The following is a 21,441-nucleotide window of genomic DNA, read 5'->3' as shown; positions in this document are numbered from 1 at the left end:
ACTCTGAGTTTAAAAATACTTGCAAATTTACTTGGCTACTTTCTACTTTTAAACCACATGTACTTCATACTAATTTTTTTTTCTTTTTTTTTTTTTTCCTTAAAGTCAGGGTTTTGGTATCGGAATGAGACACCTTGAAAGTTCTATCATAATTCAAAAGTGATCCATTATCTTTAAAGCTTTAATTTTAACAAATATACCACTTCCCAACTGGAAGTTTCTGGAACTGCAATCCCAAGTATTTTTACTGCAGGTTGTGCATCACTTCACATGTTTCACCTTGCGGCTGAAATCCTCAAATAATAGGATGGATGGACAGACATTTTTAAAAGCAATGTGGCCTATTATTCTCTATTCCAGTGACAAAAAACAGTAAAGTGGTCAACAAAAAACTAAAAAAAAAAATTAAGAATAGCATCAATTCGATACTTTAATGGAAAACGATTTTGTGAAAGCAAAATAGCTGTTCTACTTCTGTAACTCGGGGAGATCTATGACAAGGTTCAGTCTCAGATCCTGTTCAAGCTGCCAGTACAAACCTCTAGGGTTTTGTTTACATTTGTTTTTTCTTAATATAGAGCAACATGCAACTATCATTTCATATTTACTGGCTGAAACCCTTACGAAGAAGTCTGGAAAGGTAACTATTTTCTAACTGGGAAACAAATCATTATGTGTTGCAGATTTCTAACATCATTCCATATGAACTCCTTCTTTGTCCAATGTTATTCAAGAAGTGAAATTTTTTTTTTTGCTTGGAAGACAATAGGCTGCAATCATCTATCAAAAGAAGTCTCTTGCACATAGTCTTATGGATTATTTGATAAAAAAAAAAGACTAGGGCAATATAAATGCCTTAACAGAGCTAAAATTCAATTTTTCATCATCCAGAAAAAAAAAATAATTGCTGAGGAACTTGCATAACAGCAAGCAGTTGCTAAAAAAATACTGAAACTTTTTAGTAACTAACCAAACAATCACAGAGCTTAAAAGCAAGGAGCAAATTCCACTGAAAGCAAACTTCTAACGAAAGCTACTGAAACACAACTGAAGAGACAGTTTCAATATAAAGAATTCTTTCCAGAACACAGGAAAATAACACAACATATGGAAACAGACACTGTACAAATCTTTAATAAGAAAATGAAACACGAATTATTTCAAATTTTCTTTAAAGAAAAGTATTTTCAGCAATTCCCCTCAAATACTAGAAGAATAGTTTCAAGCAAGCAGGATTTCACAAATGAGAAAAGGAGTAAACAGCAAACGCCTTTCTGCAAAAGATAAACTCTTAAGAGCTAAACAAGGAAGACAGCAAAGAGTATTAAAAAGGTGCTAAGAAAGAACTGGAATGAAAAGCTCCATGTCAGAACTTTAAGAAGTGAGGACAACCACCCATGTGAAAAGTCACAACACAAATATGAACTATCATTACTGTTACATTTCTTCCTCTCAAATACTTATGTTATTCTTTATACTGTCTGAATATTCCGTGTCCATCACAGTTAACACAGGCAATATGAAGTCAGTTACATCAGACTGGGAAAAAACTTAACATAAAATATTTCTCTGAAGATGCACACTGCCTGCTGTTACGGAATGGGGCTGACAGTGTAGTCCCACACTCATCCTTGAGCTACCTCTGGCACAGTAAACTAATATAATTTGTTAACTCAGCAATAAAACCAGTCACTCAGGAGTAGGTTATCTTCTGCTGGGTTAACAGAAAACTGGCTCGCCAGTTCAGGAAGCATCAGTTTGGCACAAGAATATGCCACTGGGAGGAAAGAAGCGAGTAGGATATTCTCTTTCAGCAGCAACAAGTGCTAGATTGGCTCTGCCAATTCATCTAACCGCACACTGACCAGTGTAAAATACAAGTGACTTTTCCTAAACTGAATAGGCTTAATGATGAGTATCCTCATACCCTACAGTACTAAGGCACTAAACTAAAAAGAAACAAAGCTTTAATAAATCAATAAGATCTTAAAACACACAACAGATTCTTCAAAGCTGGAATACATCATCATAAAGAAATAGGTGTCAAGAGAAGCAAGACATAGAAGAGTTACAAACCTTTTAGTCTAGTTTCAATGTGCAGGAAAAAAGTTAGCTAGATACTCCTGTCTTAACCACCTCGAAAATAAGATGGTAAAAGCTAAATAAATGTGGGCATGTAAAAAAAAGATCAAGCCAAACTAACCTTTCTTTCTATGACAGGATAGGTTCTTTCCGAGGACCAGCACACACCTTGATATTTGCATTATGTTCTCAAAACTGATACATGGCCTAGTAACAGCAAATAGTAGGCAGTTTTCCTTTGTCTGTGTTCACATAACTATCAGTATGAAAGGACTGATCTTGTGGCATGCACCAAGCATCTTTCCTTTGAACACAATGTATGCTTATGTCAGCACATTCTTTGAAATCTTCGTCAGAGCCCGACAAGCGAGATTCACAGCTATCAGGTAACTGGCGCAGCTGCTGCTGTCTACGCAAGTGATGGAACCCAGGGGGGTACCCAGAGCAGACAGCCTTCCACCGCCCGGAAGAGTGTCCTACTGGCGACAAGGATACCCAGACTAATTCTATTTTGCCCAATTATAGAAACAGTTTGACTAAGCCTTACAGAGACAACAGAAATAGAACTGTTCCACTAAACTAAAAAATAAAAAAATTAAGAAGTACTTGAACATAGGCCCAAGTTAGGTGATCAAAAACTCCCCAATTTCTCTTCCCCTGCCCCTCAAATTTAAAGACTAAATCTGATGAGACAGAACCAGTTCCAACAGAAATTCCTCTCTCCTGTGCCTGCTCTAACTACTCCTACAAGTTTTTGCCCACTTCTAATCTCATAACAAGTGAAACTGCACTACTTCTGTTTGACACAGGTATAGTGGGAAGCTGAGAGGAGTTAATTTTCAACTCTACAATTGTGAAAACTACGTAAATTACCCGAGAGATCTAGACTTTGCAAGTGGACTTCGGAGGGCTCCAACAGTTTTGATCTCTCCAAAAGAATTTACTGTGCAATCTGCCTCTTACCACAGAACTCGGTGACTTTAAAATATGCATTATTTAAAACAAAAAAAACCTATCTGCCACAAAAGTGGAAGCTTATTGAGTAGTACTGAAAGAATCAACTTGACAAATAAAGACTCTAATAAATACTCTATAGCACTTTCCATTTCAGGCTTAGCTCATCCCTCCTTTTTTTTTTTTTTTTAATACCTTTTTAGACCTTTTAAAATACTTGCATTTGTCAGACTGGTTAGATGTGTTACAAACTGAGTTCTCAAAAACAACCAAAGAACCTCATGTACTAAAGTGAGTCTCATTTCAGTGTTTTGGTTAAAACTAGGAAAGCAATACCCAAGTTTCCTAAGGCTAAAGGAGGCTGAGATACTCCAAGCAGACTTGATAAAACTAAGTTACTACTCAGACACCAGAAAACGACTCACCTCTCCACCGAGGCTATACAACTGCTGGACACATTGCTCAGGCAGCTCAGGACAACACAGAACATTACAAAAGAACACAAAACTACATTTACAATTTTATTCAAATATAGTCCAACAGCACATTATAATCCCTTTAAGATTCACGAAGCACTCAAGCATACAGGAGAATATTATCAATCTGCACAAAACACGACAAGTTACACAATCTTTTAGTACCTTTTATAAAGGTAGGTAGAGGCACAAAACTGAAAGAGAGGCGTAACTGATACTAATGGATCAGAAATTTTTGCGCACACACAAAAATACACCCGAAAGTTAAAACTACAAAATTCACAGCTCTCGAATTCGAAAAAGGTCCTGTCTGGAGGATGAGCACTATGACACAGTACCACTATGACTCTCATACTCCTTCCTAGACATCTTTGATACTGGCCGCAGCCAGAAAGGAGAGTACTAAGCAAACATCTTTCAAATGCAGCAGATCACCTGAGTAAGACAAAGTAAGCAGCCAGAATAAGATAAAAAATAATAAAATAAGGGAAAGTAGAATCAATAGCTAGGTGGCCAAGATACTGACTTCTATACTCCAGGAACCAGAGATGCGGCACAGAAGACCGTATGAATAAGTGCTGCGCGCCAGTACACTTTATTTATAGACACTACACCCTTCACATTAGCAAAAATACAGTGAGCCAAGCATTTTCTGTCAAGCAACTATACTCTGACAAGTGATAAAACACCATGAAATCTAACTGAAAAACTGAGAGAAAACAAAGCAAAAGAAGATACCAGAACTAAACCTCCAGCCAAGTAAAACACATATTAGAAGACAGACTATGAAGTTGACCATTTGAATGCTACAATAATACAGTTTGGCTTCTTTCATCTACTACATTCTCTCCCTGTTCCTCCTTCCCTTACAGAAAAATGGGAAATTATGATCTCAAAACCAATGACCACAGGACTGGTTTAACTACAGATATTGATGATACCATTGTAATAGCACATTAATTCATCCTTTCAGTGAAATAATTCCCTTGTATTTCACACAAATAAAACCTGGGCTTTTCTTAACTTCTTTTTTTTTAGGGCAAATACTAGTACACAGCTATGCTTGCATTAATGCTGCCCAAAACAACAGGCTGGACTTAAAGGACGTACAAGGATAGATCCAGCTTTTTTATATAAAACGACCTAAGACTGAGCAGCTCTAGGTAGCTGCCCATAACATATTCTGTGGTTTTTACTATTAACATTATGATTCAGTTTGCACACTGAAAAAAATCAGTGAACACATTTCATAGAATATTCGTATTCCATGGCAGTGGATGTTTTCTTAACCAGCACCGCAAATGGTCTCTTAGAGCAACATTTCAGTTCTGCACATCCTTGTGGATAACAGACACCTGAAATTTGTCAACAAATGCAAAGGTGTCCATGCAAATGTTTACATAGCCACAGAAAACAAAAGCATGTATTTCATCAAAAAGATGACAGTATAATTTACACTTGAACTCACCATAACTGTCTAAAAAGTGAAGACTAAAATAGTTTAAACATGTTCCATACAACATCTAAATTAACAAACAGGTAGTTAAACAAGCTATTGTGAGCTAAAGTTCATGTAATGAAAAACAGCACCGAGTTTCCTCATAAACAGTTTCAGAATATCTGTATGGGCTTTACGTAATTCGCTCATAACCAAGGTAGCAATTTAAAAAAGTTAGAATTTTTATTTCTCCCTGAACTAAACAGGCCTGAAATATAAGTAATTTATATCCAATTGTAATGTCTCTTCTACAGCAAGTTAATAAATAGCAGAGGTAGCTGTTGTTAAGAGTATATAGTCATTTGTCTCTGAAAAACTAAAAAAGAAAGAGATTCAAAAGCTGCCTGCCGTTTTGCCACGTAACTTAACACCTTTCAAGAGAATACAGCTAACTGGGGGGAAATGCAAAGAGGTAAGGATCAAATTAGTAGCTACATTAACCACCATTATGTTCTCCTTTAAGAATGGATTCAAAAGCCTTAAACTACAAATGAAGCTGTTTAACACAGGTGCCCTACACAGGTTTTATGTACAATATTATTGTAATGTATTAAAGCATTTCAGTTTGCTGAAGAGGGTCATACAGATAAACTACAGTTCAGACACCCAGACAGCTATATCACTTTAAACTCCCAAACTCAGTGTTAATCTTCAGCTACAGAAACACATCCAAAGAAACCTACACACACATGCATGCAAACACTTCCCCTCCCCCACAAAATCCAACTTCACGTTTCAGTTAACAGGCTCCTTATCTTTAATACTGCAGAACTAACGTAAAGAATTCCCTTGTTTCTAGTCTTCCGTGTCATCCACACAGCACAGCTAATAGTAACTGTATTCTAAAAAAAATAAAAAAAAACACCCACAGTTGTTTGAAACCATTACATGACTTTAGAAAGTAAAATGTATAACCTCTTACCTGAGCATGAAAATTTGACATAGTCGTTGTCTCTATATCTTTCTTTCCCAAAATCTCCATTTTCACTGGTGAATTGGGAAAATTAAACGAAAAGTAGTCTAAAAAGTCAGGTAAATAAGTAGCTGCCCCATGAACAATACCCATTACATAGTAAGCTGCACAGTTTTCATTTTCACTAAAAACCAGACCCACAAACTCTTCTGCAAATCTCTCCATCTCCACAGGAGATAAGTGGGAGAGTTCATTACTGTAGGCATGGATAACTGATGCACCTCCGTTAGGCTGGTGCTCAATATGAATCAGCTGTTTGAACTCCAATGTGTCCAACCTTTTGAGTTTATTTTGAACCCGTGGCTCCTTTAACGAGACAAATGGAAACTCACTGTTCTCTGGTATCTTGGACTCACAGTCCTTCTTGGGATCCATATTTTTCCCATTGAAATCCTTAAGATGATGATCTATGATGCCTGTGGCTTCCTGATCCTCAATATCGGAAACCAATCCTGAGCAGATGGTCTGAATGGATTTGCTGTACATTTTCGGGCGCTTCCTCTTCTCATTCTCTTTATGTTTCTTTTTCTTTTTCTTCTTCACTTTTTTAATTTGTAGCTCTTCAGCATTGGTTTTTGGTTTCTCCTTCCCACCTGCTGAGAGGAAAAAAAAATCTCTTAAGTATTTTCATACGCAAAATATGTATTTAAAGATCAAGATTCAAAGTTACCAAAGCCCTGACCATGGCACAAAGACCAGAGACCAAAACTGCAGGTCACAATGTGCATCTTACTGAAAATGAGTAGTAAGAGACAAATACCAGGTTCACTTTATGACTGACAAATAAGCTGGGTGGAGGGATCACAAAAAAAAACCAAACCAAACACAAACCACCAACCCAGCACAGTTTCCCAAGGCTCTCCATCATCTTTGACAGGTCCTGGAGGACAGGAGAGGTGCCCGAAGACTGGAGAAAAGACAATGTCACTCCAATCTTCAAAAAGGGCAAGAAGGAGGACCCAGGGAACTACAGGCCGGTCAGCCTTACCTCCATCCCGGGAAAGGTGATGGAGCAGCTTATCCTGGAGGCCATCATCAAGCAAGTGGAGGAAAAGAAGGTTATCAGGAGTAGTCAACATGGATTCACCAAGAGGAAATCATGTCTGACCAATCTGATAGCCTTCTACGACAACATGACTGGCTGGGTAGACGAAGGGAGAGCCATGGATGTTGTCTACCTGGACTTCAGCAAGGCTTTCAACACAGTCTCCCATAACAACCTCCTATGGAAGCTCAGGAAGTATGGGCTGGATGAGTGGTCAGTGAGGTGTATTGAGAACTGGCTGGATGGCAGAGCTCAGAGTTCTCATCAGTGGCGCTGAATCCAGTTGGAGGCTGGTAACTAGCGGTGTCCCCCAGGGGTCAGTACTGGGCCCAGTCTTGTTTAACTTCTTCATCAATGACCTGGATGAAGAGTTACAGTGTACCATCAGTAAGTTTGCTGACCACACCAAACTGGGAGGAGTGGTGGATACACCAGAAGGCTGTGCTGCCATTCAGCATGACCTGGATAGGCTGCAGAGTTGGGCAGAGAGGAACCTGATGAGGTTCAACAAGGCCAAGTGCAGGGTCCTGCACCTGGGGAGGAACAACCCCATGCATCAGTACAGGCTTGGGGCGGACCTGCTGGAGAGCAGCTCTGTGGAGAAGGACCAGGGAATGCCGGTGGACAACAGGTTGAACATGAGCCAGCAGTGTGCCCTGGTTGCCAAGAAGGCCAGTGGGATCCTGGGGTGCATTGAGAAGAGTGTGGCCAGCAGGTCGAGGGAGGTTCTCCTTCCCCTCTACTTCGCCCTAGTGAGGCCCCATCTGGAGTACTGTGTCCAGTTCTGGGCTCCTCACTTCAAGAGAGATGAGAAGCTACTGGAGAGAGTCCAGAGGAGGGCTAAGAGGATGATTAGCGGACTGGAACATTTCCCCTACGAGGAGAGGCTGAGAGAGCTGGGCTTGTTCAGTCCGAAGAAGAGACGGCTGAGAGGGGTCCTTACAAATGCTTATAAATATCTCAAGGGTGGGTGCCAGGAGGAGGGGGCCAGACTCTTTTCAGTGGTGCCCAGCGACAGGACAAGGGACAACGGGCACAAACTGAAGCACAGGAAGTTCCATCTGAACATGAGGAAGAACTTCTTCACTCTGAGGGTGACAGAGCACTGGAACAGGTTGCTCAGGGAGGTTGTGGATTCTTCTTCTCTGGAGATATTCAAGATGCCCCTGGACAAGGTCCTGTGCAGCCTGCTGTAGGCGACCCTGCTTTGGCAGGGGGGTTGGACTAGATGACCCACAGAGGTCCCTTCCAACCCCTACCATTCTGTGGTTCTGTGAAGGCTGCTTTCATGATGAGTCACAATTCTCAATCATGTCCCTTAACTGATCATCAACAATTACTACACCAGAAAGTTCAGGGATATTCTATGACAGCTGTCAACAAACATTGCCAAACAAGGGGTTTACAAACAGTCAATGAATATCAACCATCATCAGCAAGCTGTTCACAAGATGCCACTGCCAGAATCTACCTTGTCAGACAGCTTTACATTGTCATTCTTCCAGAACTAAATTAACTTTGTTGAAATACACGTGGAAACATCTGAAAACTGACCCATAAGTCTTAAAAAAACAAACAAACAAAAAACCCCCAACCACCAAAACATCACAAAACAGAAACTAGCTTTAAGTTTATGTAATATGCAAGCTGAAGTGAAAACAAACTGTAATGGCCTAAAGCCAGAAGTACTCATTTGGGGAGAATATGTTCAAGTGATTCCCAAGGTAAACATTCTCCCTTGTTTTAAAGCATTTTTCTTCAAGTAATAAACACAGTAGAAAAAAAAACTTCTGCAACTACACTGCCCTAAAGTCTAGCAGTTGAAATCATTTCATGATTTGATAAAGCAAGTTACTGGGCATGTTACAGCACGAAATTATATTCACAACAAGCGATTCAAGATCGGCACGTTCAGACACAGAAGTTTAGTCCTGCAATGAAATACACAATTTCTACAAAATCTCAAATTCGCAAGAGTTAAATTAGCCAGTCTCTACTTCTATGCTGTAGTAGACTGTCACCAGCTTGCAATCCTCAACCCAAGTAACTCACAAGAGTGCCGGAAAAAAAAAAAAAAAAAGAAAAAAAAGAGGGGGAGAAAGAGAGAGATCACAACTGTTGGTGCATGAAATCACACATTCTTGCTGATAATTAAGAGGTTTGGATATGGAAGGTGCAGATACCGGAAAGGAGAACAAGCAATTAAGACACTTGCCTCTGAGCCTCCTGAGGTTTGTGATAGCAGCTACACACCTCTGGGATTTCTGAAGCAGAGGCAGGTGAGCTAGTTATCTCTCTAGCTTCTATTTTCTCATCTTGTCAGGGGGAAAGAAGTGCCCTGAGGTCACTCTTTTCTTAGCTCAAACAAGGAAGTGGGCTCTAGGATTTCTTAACCTAACCCACACAGTTAAGAGCTACAAAGACTCCCTTCACTCTAAATCAGATTTAACACAGTGTAGTCTATGAGCACAGTTTCCCTTTTAGCTAAATTCAACTGCCAAAACACACAGTATCCTCATGAAAATCTGTCCTTTCATTAGACTAAATGTAATGTAAAACCAGCGTGGGCCTCTGGAACAGGACTGCTTCACCTCGTCGAGGCAATATTCACCACTTCATTGTTAACATCTTCCTTCAGCCACAAGAGTCTTTAAATCTAGTGGGCATGGAAAGACCAGAAAGAGAAGCAACACATGTACAACCAACTACCTCAACCTCAGAGGAGTTCTGAAAATAGTTCATTGAGGGTGCCACAATACTTGAGTGAAATGTCATCACCTGACAAAAATCACCTACTGCTCACATTCTGAGGTATTGTAAAGGTGTCATTACGGCACCAGTTCCATTCAGGGCAAAATAAAAAAGAAGAAATTGTTTATGACAGTGGGAAGTTCCATATTATAGCCTTAGAAATCTTAATCCAAACCTCAAAATACAAACTACAGAACAGACTTTTTTTCCCCTCCTCCCGACTGCAGGAATACACAACTAGAGAGCATCCAAAAGTCTACAGGCATTTCAAACTCCTTTAAAATGCTTTAAACATTTTAAAATTTTTTCACTCCAGTCATGAAAATTTGTTGCTATACTCACAGATATCATGAAGAAGTCAAACATTTCCAGACATTATACTAGTTTGAATACAGAAAATACAGAATTATAGCACTGAATGCTGCAGTAAGGTGAGGCAGGGGTTACCTGCCAACCCACTTCACTTGTTCTCAAACAGAACTAAGATTTTTGTAGGGACAAGTCACTCAGATCTGGGACTTCACGCACAGCAGGAAAAGGATGGAAATTCACATTCACTGCGGTCCAACCAGCAGTAGTATAACTGGCAATAAACACAACAGCTTCTAAGTTTAAAGCAAGAAGCTATTTGCTATGGCAAGAGCCAAACTGCACTCTCATACTTCACCATGGTTATACCATTTACACATATATCAAGTATTAATGTTCACCAGTACACGCTTTCCCAAATCATGAGAAGTTGCAAAAACGGTGCGCACAATTTGGAATGAAATTCAAGTATTTGCTAGTAGCCTCTCATGTCTGAACACAACTCTCTTCCACAGAACTTTTTGGATCTGCATATACCAAAAAGGATAAAAGGAACTGAGGCCATTTTTTAGTTCCGCAACACCTAGAAACCAAGAGAAGAACAATCACTGAAGGAATAAAAAAAAGGCTGCATTACAAAAAAACACCAGATGATCTACGGTGGGAAGTAGCAGAAACCCCTGAACTGCTACTTGCAACTGGGAAGTAAAACAGAAAAACCAACATGGGGAGTGTCTACCCTTGGAAGACAACACATGAATCCTTCTTCAAGGGTCTGAGCTACTGAGGCCACTGGAAAGGAAAAAAGCCTTAAAACACAGAAGTCAGAATAGACAGGAGAGTCCAAATTCGTTTTTTTCAAAACACTACTAGAATTAGAGACTTCTAAAAAATACACACCAACAAGAATACACCTTAGTCCTCTAAAAGAACTTCAAGCAGAAATTGAAAGGTAACATAATATCAAAAACTGATTAGCTGTTTTGAGCCTTTTTCAAATTTCCACCAGTTTATGCTGCTGCACACACAAGACAAACTCTGTCAAGAACTCTACTTCATTTGCACAGCAGCAGCAAATGACATACTTAGGAAAAAATTATATTTACTTTGGCCACTGTATTTCATAGAGAAAACTGTATTTATATTACAATATTAAACTGAATACTGAAAGACTGGAAAAATGTTACATTCATAATTATTTGTTTGGCCTTCAAAAGTGGCTATATGATACAGCTGAGCAGTCTCATTGCCACAGACAGATAGAGTCCAACTCCCTGCTCTCCTCGCTCCTGGCACACGGTCCTACACCATTCCTGGTCCTGACTGATGCTCATCTGATTGCGCAGTAAACTGACTTAATTTAATGGCTCAGCAGAAAACTATTCACTTTGCTGCCAGATTGGTGAACAGAGTTGGTTGCATTTGGTAACTGTAATTTTGTAACTGGCTGAATTGTCAGACACAAACTAGGTCATGGTGACTACTGATAGCAGGCAGCGAGGAGTAGCAGCACCCACCCCTCCTCAGCAAACCACCTGATCTGCTGAGCTACACTGCCCACCACACCTTCATCTGTCCACCCCGAGCACTGAACAAGGCTGAATTTTTAAGCTTAAAAAAATCCCCCTCAACACTGATTTAACACATATACGAGGCAAGACCAAGTTCCTAGCAAACCTAAATAGAAAGTTTCCTAACCCAAAAGCTTGAAGTTTTAAATTTAACATTGAAGTTATACAATTACTCAGCTTTCTTCTTTTAAAGGTTACATTCTAGTACATTTAACTGTAATATGGATCAGACTACAATTTCTTCCCTCTGTCCTTTATTACAGCACCACCCACATGCTCACTGTACTGTTCCCAGTACTGTTTTGACATCAACATACACCAAACTTTAGAATATTTGTGTTCAATTGTAGCATACAGCCAAAGTTCTCCTGAGGAATACAAACACGAAATTAAAAACATTTCTAGAAGCAGTATTTCTCAGCAAAGCTTGAATAGAATTTCAGTGAAAGAGGAGGCGAGGCAGCACACTTCTAGCCTGAGGCTCCTGCTCTGCCGAATTTCAAAGATTCACTCTGAAGGAGGTGTTTAAAGCTGCTCAGAAGATGCAAAGACTTCAATAGCAGAAGGAATTAGTTTGCTGAAATACTGCAATCGCTATCAGCAACGCCCAATAAAGTACTTTCATCTTATTCCTCCTTTGCATTAGCTGTAGAGAGGAGCAGAAATACAGCCATTCAGCGACTCCTCCGTTGCATATATCAAAATACTTTAAAGCAAAATACGCTGCCTCTTCCAAAACCAGTAATGCTGCTTTGGCACTCAGCTATGGACACCAAAACAGAAAGTCTGCCTTCAATGTCTCCCTGGGGCAGCAACCAAGTTGCCTCACAGTAGACACACAGAATTTGGTGAAAACATAAGCAAACAATCCAAAAGACTAAAGAAAGATCCAAATAGTGTAATACTGAGAGATCCAACCCAGCTTTGCTTTAAGCAAGATTTGGCAGCAGCAGTGCAGTGCTTGATGCAAGCTAACTTACTCCACCTCTCACATAGTTACTATTGAGGCACGCACGCACAATCCAAACCCTGCAATACAGGTGCTTCAGAGAGTCTTCACCAGCAGTCGCAATGAAGGTGCGTACATACGCACGCACAACTGCTGGACTCTAATTTCAGCCAAGAGAGCAGCCATTCTGAAGTGCATGGCACCTTCTGTCTCCAAGCATTCTAAAGATGCATTTAGACAAGCACAGTCACTAACAAAACAAAAAACTTTTTCACGGCATGATTCAGAAACACGAGACAGAAGTCAGAAATTTTCACATGTGTTAAAGTCTTTTACTTCAGGTGAGCCAGAGAACTGCTTTGGGACTCCAAGCATGAGGAATAACGGGGGGGGGGGGGGGGGCGCGGGGGGGGCAGACAGGAACCCTCAGCACCTATAGACATTTACAGGGTTCCCCTTGATATGATGTTAAAAAGCAGACCAAGCTCACATTTTACTGGAGCACAGAAGACAAAAGAACAACAAAATTTTAATTTTGCTTCTGCTCTTATTTGGCTAGCCATATCTGCATGAGGATGGAGTTACAAAACTTGCACTGTATTTTTAAAGAAATTAGAAGAATGGCTATCTGTGCTGGTTCTGTTCATGCACGCACATACTCATCCATAGCAAAACTACCTCTAAACAACATTTAAACATCTTCTAGGCAAGTCAGGCCTTATGGACCACAAATGCTTCTGCCACTGCATACATCTACATGACAGGTACATCAAGTAATCCTATTTTATGTTGTCTTAACCCTCTTGCAAGTTGAATAGTCACAACCATCTTGAGGACAGCTATTCAAGATTTTTCAGAAAGTGACACTTACAGGCATATAGGATGTGACAGAAGTTGCTACAAGGATATGTGTTGACTTCTACCATGTTTAGCTCATTAAGGTAACTGTCTCTTACCCATCAGTGTCATACAGCAAGATCCTAACATGCTTCCTCCTATACCCTTCTTTCCAACAACTGCACTCATCATGAAAGCTTCAATGGGATGTGGTAAGATAAGCAGAGATTTATAAAGTGATGAATAAAAAAAGATTAAGCTCCAAAATATTTTCAGTTAACTCTTCTACAACCAACAATCTGAAAATACAAAGTCTGCAAACAGTCCCTGGTGTGTGGTCACCCGATTTACACATTAAATATATATACAGAAAACTACAGACTATTTTACATACTCTGTGAGAGTATTTTTAAAAGCAGCAACCTATTATTCCTTCCATACTTCTAAATCTCTACTCCTCAAATAAGTCAACATCCAAAATAAAAACCGTAACAGAAATCCCACCTAGACCAAAAGCAAGGATAGAAATTTGGTGGAGAGGGAAGGTGTAACAAACAGAAGATCTATGTTCAAAATTATGGGTCTGCATACGAGAACAAGAATCTGTACAAGAAATCACGCAAGATACAAATTTTTTGTGCAGTTCCACATGTCTGGATCTTAAGATACACTGTGGAGTGAAAAAGTGCTGATTTAATCATCTTAATTCAATGAGGCCTTCCACTTCAAGCAGCAAAGGCAGCAATCACACTCCTCAACCAGCATTTTTCACCCTGATATGCAAGAACTTTAAAGACAGCAGGGTAATCCACAAAGAAGCAGATCTCTTTTCTGACCATCGCAGTATTTTAGTTAATCTGTGGCATCAAAATTATAACTGGAACCCACTTCACACATACAATCACACGGTGTAAGTATTTTGTGTGCACCCAGCCTAGCAACTTACCCAAAGACATTTATTAGCAACAAGCTGGAAGCAGAAACACTGCTTTCAAAGGCAGAGGTCCTATAAATATGACAGCACTGTAACTCTCTCTGAATCCTTATCTTTTAATTCCTTCTCTTTGAAATAAAGTAATTCAAAAAAGCTAGAATTATTTCCACATTATTCTCTATAAAAAGAAGTTCCAAACAATACATGTGCCTATGCTACACACAGCCTATCACAGTTTGTACCCACAGCCTTCAGATCAGTATTTCAGATTTCTTCCAACCAAAACAAAACAAAAAATCATATGGAAAACTTTTACCCTGCATAGATTTCGCAGGCAGTGGTAGAAAAAGCCTTGACTTTTGTTGTTCACTGATGTACCAGAAGACTTCATTTCAAGCTCCAGACCCCCCTCCAGCAAGACATATTTCAAAGCTACTACAGCACAGCTCTCCCTCCAGCTGCCACCTGCTCCATCCCAAAGCAGCACGCGCTGACAGTGTCTCACCCTGCCTGGACAACAGCAGCGACTGCTCAAACCCAGCACTGCTGGTCTCTTTTAGGTTCTCAAGGATTTGAGCAGTGATAACTGTAAACGTAACAAATGTAACATGTAGGGGATGTTATCACTTCAGGTTGTCAGAAACAAGTCTTGGTTCTTTGTGAATAATTCCGACGGTTGCAAGACAAGGGACTCCTGAATAATCCCTTTAGGCGCCTGGGCCTTGGGAGAACAGGTATGCAAACTACAGAGATAAGGAGGCTGCAGGATAATCTGAAGACCCCTGCCGAGAGACGCCAAACAAACATGTGTGACGGACATTACCATATATTAATGAATTCTTGGAAAAGCCATTACTATGATAAACATTTCTTGGAAATGTAATTAATATGTATGTTAACATAGCATAAATACCTAGTAACTGTGTCTCTTCGGTGCACACGTTTGGAGGAGAGATCCCCCGTGTGCCCGGCGCCGCAATAAAGAATACCTGCTTAATAGTCTGCCGACTATTGAGTCTTCAATTCCGGCTTTTCACGGCATCAGCGGCCAACAGAACGCACTAGCTGAACCGAAGGAGTAATGGAGGCAACAAACTTTAGGGGTAGAAATGGATCAGTCATGTAAAGGCATGGGAAGGAACCAAGAGCAAGGAGCTGCAAAGACATCTCCAGAAAACTTGGAGAAGTGATCCACCAGCTACACAAAAGGTAAGCAAGTGATTTTATGCATTCTTTCTGAAAAACGTTTGAGGCCCACTGGAACTTCGAAGAGCTCTGCTCTCAGTGATCTCATCGCACATATCCTACCGATATTTTACACCTGTGTTTCACCCCATAGTCATATATTTTATTAGAAAAAGTTGGTAACCTGGTGCATAAGGACTGTGAAGCAAAATCAGTATTAGGGGCAAATCAGTGTGGTGGGTTGTGTGCCCTCCATGCTTACCTCAGACCTTCCAATGCCCTGAATGTCCCATCAACTAAAACACACTGCACAAAAATCCTTCAGCATTTTCCCTAAAGACACACAAAGACAAAATATAGTGGATGGGAAAAAGCATACAGTATGACTCGAAGGTAGGTCTCGACTTAAATGTAACAATTTTATAATTATTTCTGTACAAAACCCATCTATAAAAAAATCTAAAGTGTTCATAAGAATGTAGTTAATTGTAATTTCTCCCAGAGGAATAAAAAAAAGCTTTAGAAAACAATTTGTACTTACAAATGTTCACACCAGCATGATAAAGATGTTCATTCTCCCTTCTTCCCAGCATTTTGGCATTCCATAAACCAAGGCATTTAACCTTGCAGAAACACACACTACGAATTTCTCCTACTGCATTTTTAGAAATTGTTGTGCTCTGATATAAATAATGAGGAAAAACAGGACAGACTTTTTCTTTTTTAAGGGGAAAACACAAATGGGACTGTTTACAAATAAGTCTATGGAGCTTTTTTCCTTTTGCAGGACCTCCAGTAGCCCTCAGCCATGTCACACTGGTGTGAATTTTTTTAGTATGAAACTTTCAATTTCTAAAAGGTAACTTTTTCATTATGCAGATTTTTTTAAAAGCAAGTTTAAATCCCTTATATTTCCTGAATTTGTAACAATATACATGTGCCAAGAAACTTTTTTCCAAGAACTGAGCTCTTCCTACCACATTACAGATTCTGAGAAAAAGGAGCAATTATATAGCCTTATTCCACAGAGAATACATCTGCAAGTGCAAAAGGATAACAAAAAACTTTTTCCCTCTAGATGCATAACAGAAGTCATCAGGCTCTCAGAGAGCCAAACACGTTTCCTTTCGCAGCCCCAGGAAATGCAAAAATATCCTTTTTAAGTGTTGCTCTTCTCCAACGTGGGCAAGTTTCATCACTGCTTTCAACAGAACAGCAAACTAAGTTTATGCAGATGAACAGCTTACATCCCTAAGCTTCCCAATTTAAGTAAACTCTTCCACATTCAGCTCAAAGCACCAAAATCAGGCTTATGCACCAACTCTTCCTCAAAAGGCATCAGTCCCTCCGCACTAACCTCTTCTTCTATAACTAGCTTCCTTTTATCTTGGACATCTAAACTGTCTCAAGTCACACAGGCTATAACCTCCATCCCCTCAATGAAAGTAAGTCACCAACAGAAGAAAAAACGAGAAAAAAACCAAAACGCCAACAACATTCTCAATATAAGAAAAGCATTCAGCACATGGTCAGAGTAACATTTTACAACAAGACAGAGCTGTAACGTCTAGAAAAAGGTAATAAGCTGTCTTCAGAGACCAGCCCTGGAGTCTCTTCACACACACACACAAAATAAAACCTACCACAAAACTGAAAACCCAAAGAAAAGGAAAGTAGCGTAGCTCCAACCCTTTGCTCCTAAGCCCACAGAGTGAATTCTGAGCTCAGAATAAAAGGGCTTGGAGCTTAACTTTTGTTCCACAGGAAGACGATATCCTTAGATGAAAAGTTAATAATGTTTGAGAAGGTCACAGAGGCGGTGACCATTGATATATACAAGAAGTTGCATCTTAAAGCACTTTTCCCTTTGCCCTCTTGCCCTCAGTTTCCAGGATACTAGATCAGCAGATGGAATCAGGAAATGTTACACAAACTTCACAGCAGTCAGATTTTGGAGGCCCGCGGAAGGCATCCAGAGCTGCTGTTCTGAACAAGATACAAACCCAGTCGAGACGATCTGTCTGCTCTAAATAACTGCTCTCCCCACACACTCCCTTCTTTCCCTGAAATAGGAGTCAATTTTGCAGGATACTGGCAAACCAAACACAGCCTCTACCAACCACTTCCCACCAACATCTTAAAGAAAACTTAAGACACAATAGTTGACTGATAACGTATCAGATCTATGAAATAGGGATAAGGAACCTAAAGCACTTGTAACACTGTTCTCAGTGAGAATAACCCATCCTGCTATTCAACTAGCTCAGAACAGCAGAGGTGTTCTAACACAACCCTTTGTGCATACGCTTTTTTATATTAACGTGAAACCAAAGCACTATTTAAGGACAAATGTCCCCATTAGGTATCATTCATTAGATCTGTGTAACAAGACTTGCTGTCTTTGCAGCTTCCACCTCATCTGCTGAATGGCAAAAGAAATAGGACACAGGGTAAAAAAGGCTGGTACACAAACAAAACCTGAAGAACCTCACTGTTGAGGCAGTTAAGTGTTGCTCAGTCTGTCAACCACCAACTTCCTTCCACGCTCAGCAAAGATGAGCCACATCTGTTCTTTTCACAGTAAGTCATCAGCTTACACACTCCTCGTGGTTTAAGCCAACACCTTGAGATCTGATCAACGCAGGTTTTAACTGCATTAGCAACCATGACAGCCTACTTGGAGCTGCGCGCAGAGTATAATATGAGATGTAGTAATTAGAGGGTTCCATGCCTCTGACCTCATACAAACATTCTGAAGATAGTGTTTTGTTTTGAGGGTTTCAGTTTTTTTGTTCATAAATTAAATCCTGCAGCAGACAACAGAAAAATATATCAGGAATTTGTTCCTAACTTCAAAAGCAGTCTGAAAATAACAGATAAAAAATATCTGATCTACTTAAATAAGCAACATCCTCACAGAAAAACTGATGCAGCATGACCTAGATAAGTAAAGGGTGAGGCAGATCATGAACTGGCTTAACTGCTGTGCTCGAAGTGTTGTGATCAGCAGCATAAAGTCCAGCTGAACGACAGTCGCTACTGGAGTAACCCAGACATGGATACCTTGTACCAGTACTCTTCAGCATCTTCACTAACAGCTGGGGTGAAGGCCATCCCATAATAATGAGAGAGCACACCCTCAGCAAGCTTGCAGGCAATACAAAATGGGAAGGAGTGGTTGCTGCACCATGGGGCTGCACTGCCAGCGAGAGCACCCCTGAGCGGCCGTAGACATGGGCCAGCTCAGGGGACTGCTGGAGCTAACAGAGGGATGTGCGAAGCCCTGCACCCAAGAGGAATAACCCCGAGCGCCAGCAGCCCAACAGAGAAGGCCTTGGGGGTCCTGGTGGATGTCAGGTTGACCGTACGCCATCAGTGACATGGATGTGTTTGAGCAGGTCCAGAGGAGGGCCACACAGATGATCAGAGGGCTGGAGTACCTCTCCTGCGAGGACAGGCTGAGGGAGTTGGGGCTGTTCACCCTGGAGAAGAGAAGGCTCTGGGGTGACCTTAGAGCAGCCTTCCAGTACCTGAAGGGGGCCGACAGGAAGGATGGAGAGGGGCTTTTCACAAGGGTGTGTAGTGATAGGACAAGGGGGAACAGCTGTAAACTCAAAGAGGGCAGATTTAGATTACATATTAGGAAGAAATTCTTCACCAGGAGGGTGGTGAAACACTGGCACGGGTTGCCCAGGGAAGCTGTGGATGCCCCCTCCCTGGCAGTGTTCAAGGCCAGACTGGATGGAGCTGTGAGCAGCCTGGTCTAGTGGAAGACGTCCCTGCTCGTGGCAGGGGGTTGGAACCAGATGATCTTTAAGGTCCCTTCCAATCCAAACCATTCTATGATTCTATGAAGTTGAAGAAATTAGCCAAAACTAAGACTGCCTGTTGCACATAATATTTTAGTACTTGACAAAGTTCCTGAATTATAACTCCTGAATTCAGTTTTTTGCATTTAATGTTAGATATAACGTGACATTGATTCATTTTTCCTCTGCACAATGTATAAAATTCTAACCTTCTTCAGTAGCTGCAAAGAAGTATCACCAATATTATTCCTTGAAGTACCAGTCTACTACTACCGTATAAGTAACATTGAGGTGAAAGTTATCTCCAGTCCCTAACACAGCTGACAAAAAAAATAACATTTATAGCTAAGTTTTAATTTGCAACCTTCATATCAACTAATCAGGGAAAAAGGCATTTGAGTTAAACAAAAAGCATAGTATTAAAACTCAGTATCCTGTGCAATTACAAAGATTTTGAAGCACTAGAATGAAACACCACTACATAGTTTGAACCTACCTTTCTGCAATAATTTCACCTCTCCATTTTCTTTCTTGATTTCATTCATTATTTTGTGCTTCTTCTTCTCTTTTTGCTTCTTTTCCCTTTCTTTAATTTTTTCTTTGATTTGAGCTGAAATACAAACATTTTACAATTAAGTAGGAACAGAAAACTAATTGTCTCATGCACGCTTCATATTACTTATGTAGGCTCTATTAAGAAGATAAAAGGAGGAGTTATAAGGAAATCCCAGTACTCATAATATGAGGAGCTAATATTTATCTGTTGCATAATCCAACATAAGCTTATTTAACTCAGACAAGTTTTGTTTCTGTTATGTTCGAACTGTATGTAACAACTCCACATGTTAACTGCAAAAAGTTCATTTTTGCTTACTCCCACTACCCTCTGCTCTTATCTTGCATCTGTAGTCGGCTCTTTCTTGAAATTCAAATTACACACACTAGATAAGAAATGAGGAAAAAGAGTATGGTTTGTCTTTTTCTGGGTGCGCCTATACACTAGAAGCCTTGCAAAACGATCTTCACATAGTCTAAACTTAAAGGCTTTTGCAAGCAGCTTCCAATGAAGACTTAATTTGGTAGCTGCAAAATGTTCTACATTAAGTTCGCAAGCTATCTTAATGCATTAATAGCAGTAACACATAATTAGTAGAAACACATGAAATCTGCTTTGTTTGCACAGCAAATATAATGCACTGGTGCTTCCCTTGCTTACCTACAGACAGCAACAGCTTACCTGAGCAGTCTCATTATCCATACACCGTCTGGTCAAGTCACTCCAGGTTTTTAAATTGTCATACAAAAGCAGAGCCTTTAGGCGTGCTTTCTACATGAAAAATACTAGACCCAGAGGAATTCGTAATTTCAAGGAGCAATCTTTTCAAGACAAACTTTGTTTTACTTTTGAGGTCAAGCATCTAGAGAAGTCAGGTTTCACTAGGCTTAGACGCACTGCAGCCAGCATTTCATGCCTAGTTTCTTGGCCTGAAGCCAAGTACCTGTTCCAAGGGTTTACTGGGCTTTTTAAGCTCAGCAGAGAGGAAATCTGATTTCAAGCTTCTACGTAACCTTACGCTTCAGAATGCTTTCTCAGGGATACAACTGAGTGACAATCCTGATGCTTTATTCATGGTACTTGCATTATAAACCTCACATGGAAGCTAAGATAAATCCAATGATTAGTGAGGATACCTACATCTTCTATTTTATGTGAATGCTTGAAGAAAAGTAATAAATCAGAAATATTCTTCCGAACCAAACCAAAGTAAGCCTTCAGTTCTAGAAGGCAATACAGAGTGTCCCATAACCAAACTATTTATGAAGCAGGTTAATAGTTAAACAAAATGTGCAAAGGGTTGACAGTAATCCACATATTGTGAACAGTGTTCGTTTGACTCCACAGCATTCATAACTTTCCTTAAAGGACTTTCCTACTAAGGCTGCACAACTTAAACCCTAGCAGTTGTTAGGATGAAGAACCATGCTCAGAAGCGGTGCATCCCCCCTGAGAAAGAAACCTAGAAAAGGAGGCAGGAGACCAGCATGGATGAACAAGGAGCTTCTAGCG

At 40.2% G+C, this 21,441-nt stretch overlaps 1 protein-coding gene across 3 annotated transcripts in view; it reads right to left on the bottom strand.

Moving 5' to 3' along the window:
• RSBN1L (round spermatid basic protein 1 like) overlaps positions 1–21,441 on the bottom strand; it is a 56,823-nt gene that overhangs the window by 21,801 nt on the left and 13,581 nt on the right. Inside the window, exons 2-4 of one of the 3 annotated variants that reach the window (XM_075428145.1) lie at positions 19,870–19,983; positions 6,316–6,579; positions 5,933–5,997 (exon numbers count right to left, since the gene is read on the bottom strand). In XM_075428145.1, the coding sequence (XP_075284260.1) occupies positions 5,933–5,997; positions 6,316–6,579; positions 19,870–19,983 (443 nt within the window). Of the gene's footprint in view, positions 1–5,932; positions 6,580–19,869; positions 19,984–21,441 lie in introns of all 3 variants that reach the window. The other 2 variants (XM_075428143.1, XM_075428144.1) reach the window with 2 other exon arrangements.

The sequence above is a fragment of the Opisthocomus hoazin genome, chromosome 8 (genome assembly GCF_030867145.1).
Source record: "Opisthocomus hoazin isolate bOpiHoa1 chromosome 8, bOpiHoa1.hap1, whole genome shotgun sequence".
In the NCBI taxonomy this organism is placed as follows: domain Eukaryota; kingdom Metazoa; phylum Chordata; class Aves; order Opisthocomiformes; family Opisthocomidae; genus Opisthocomus; species Opisthocomus hoazin.
This window is presented reverse-complemented; position numbering and strand designations above follow the sequence as displayed.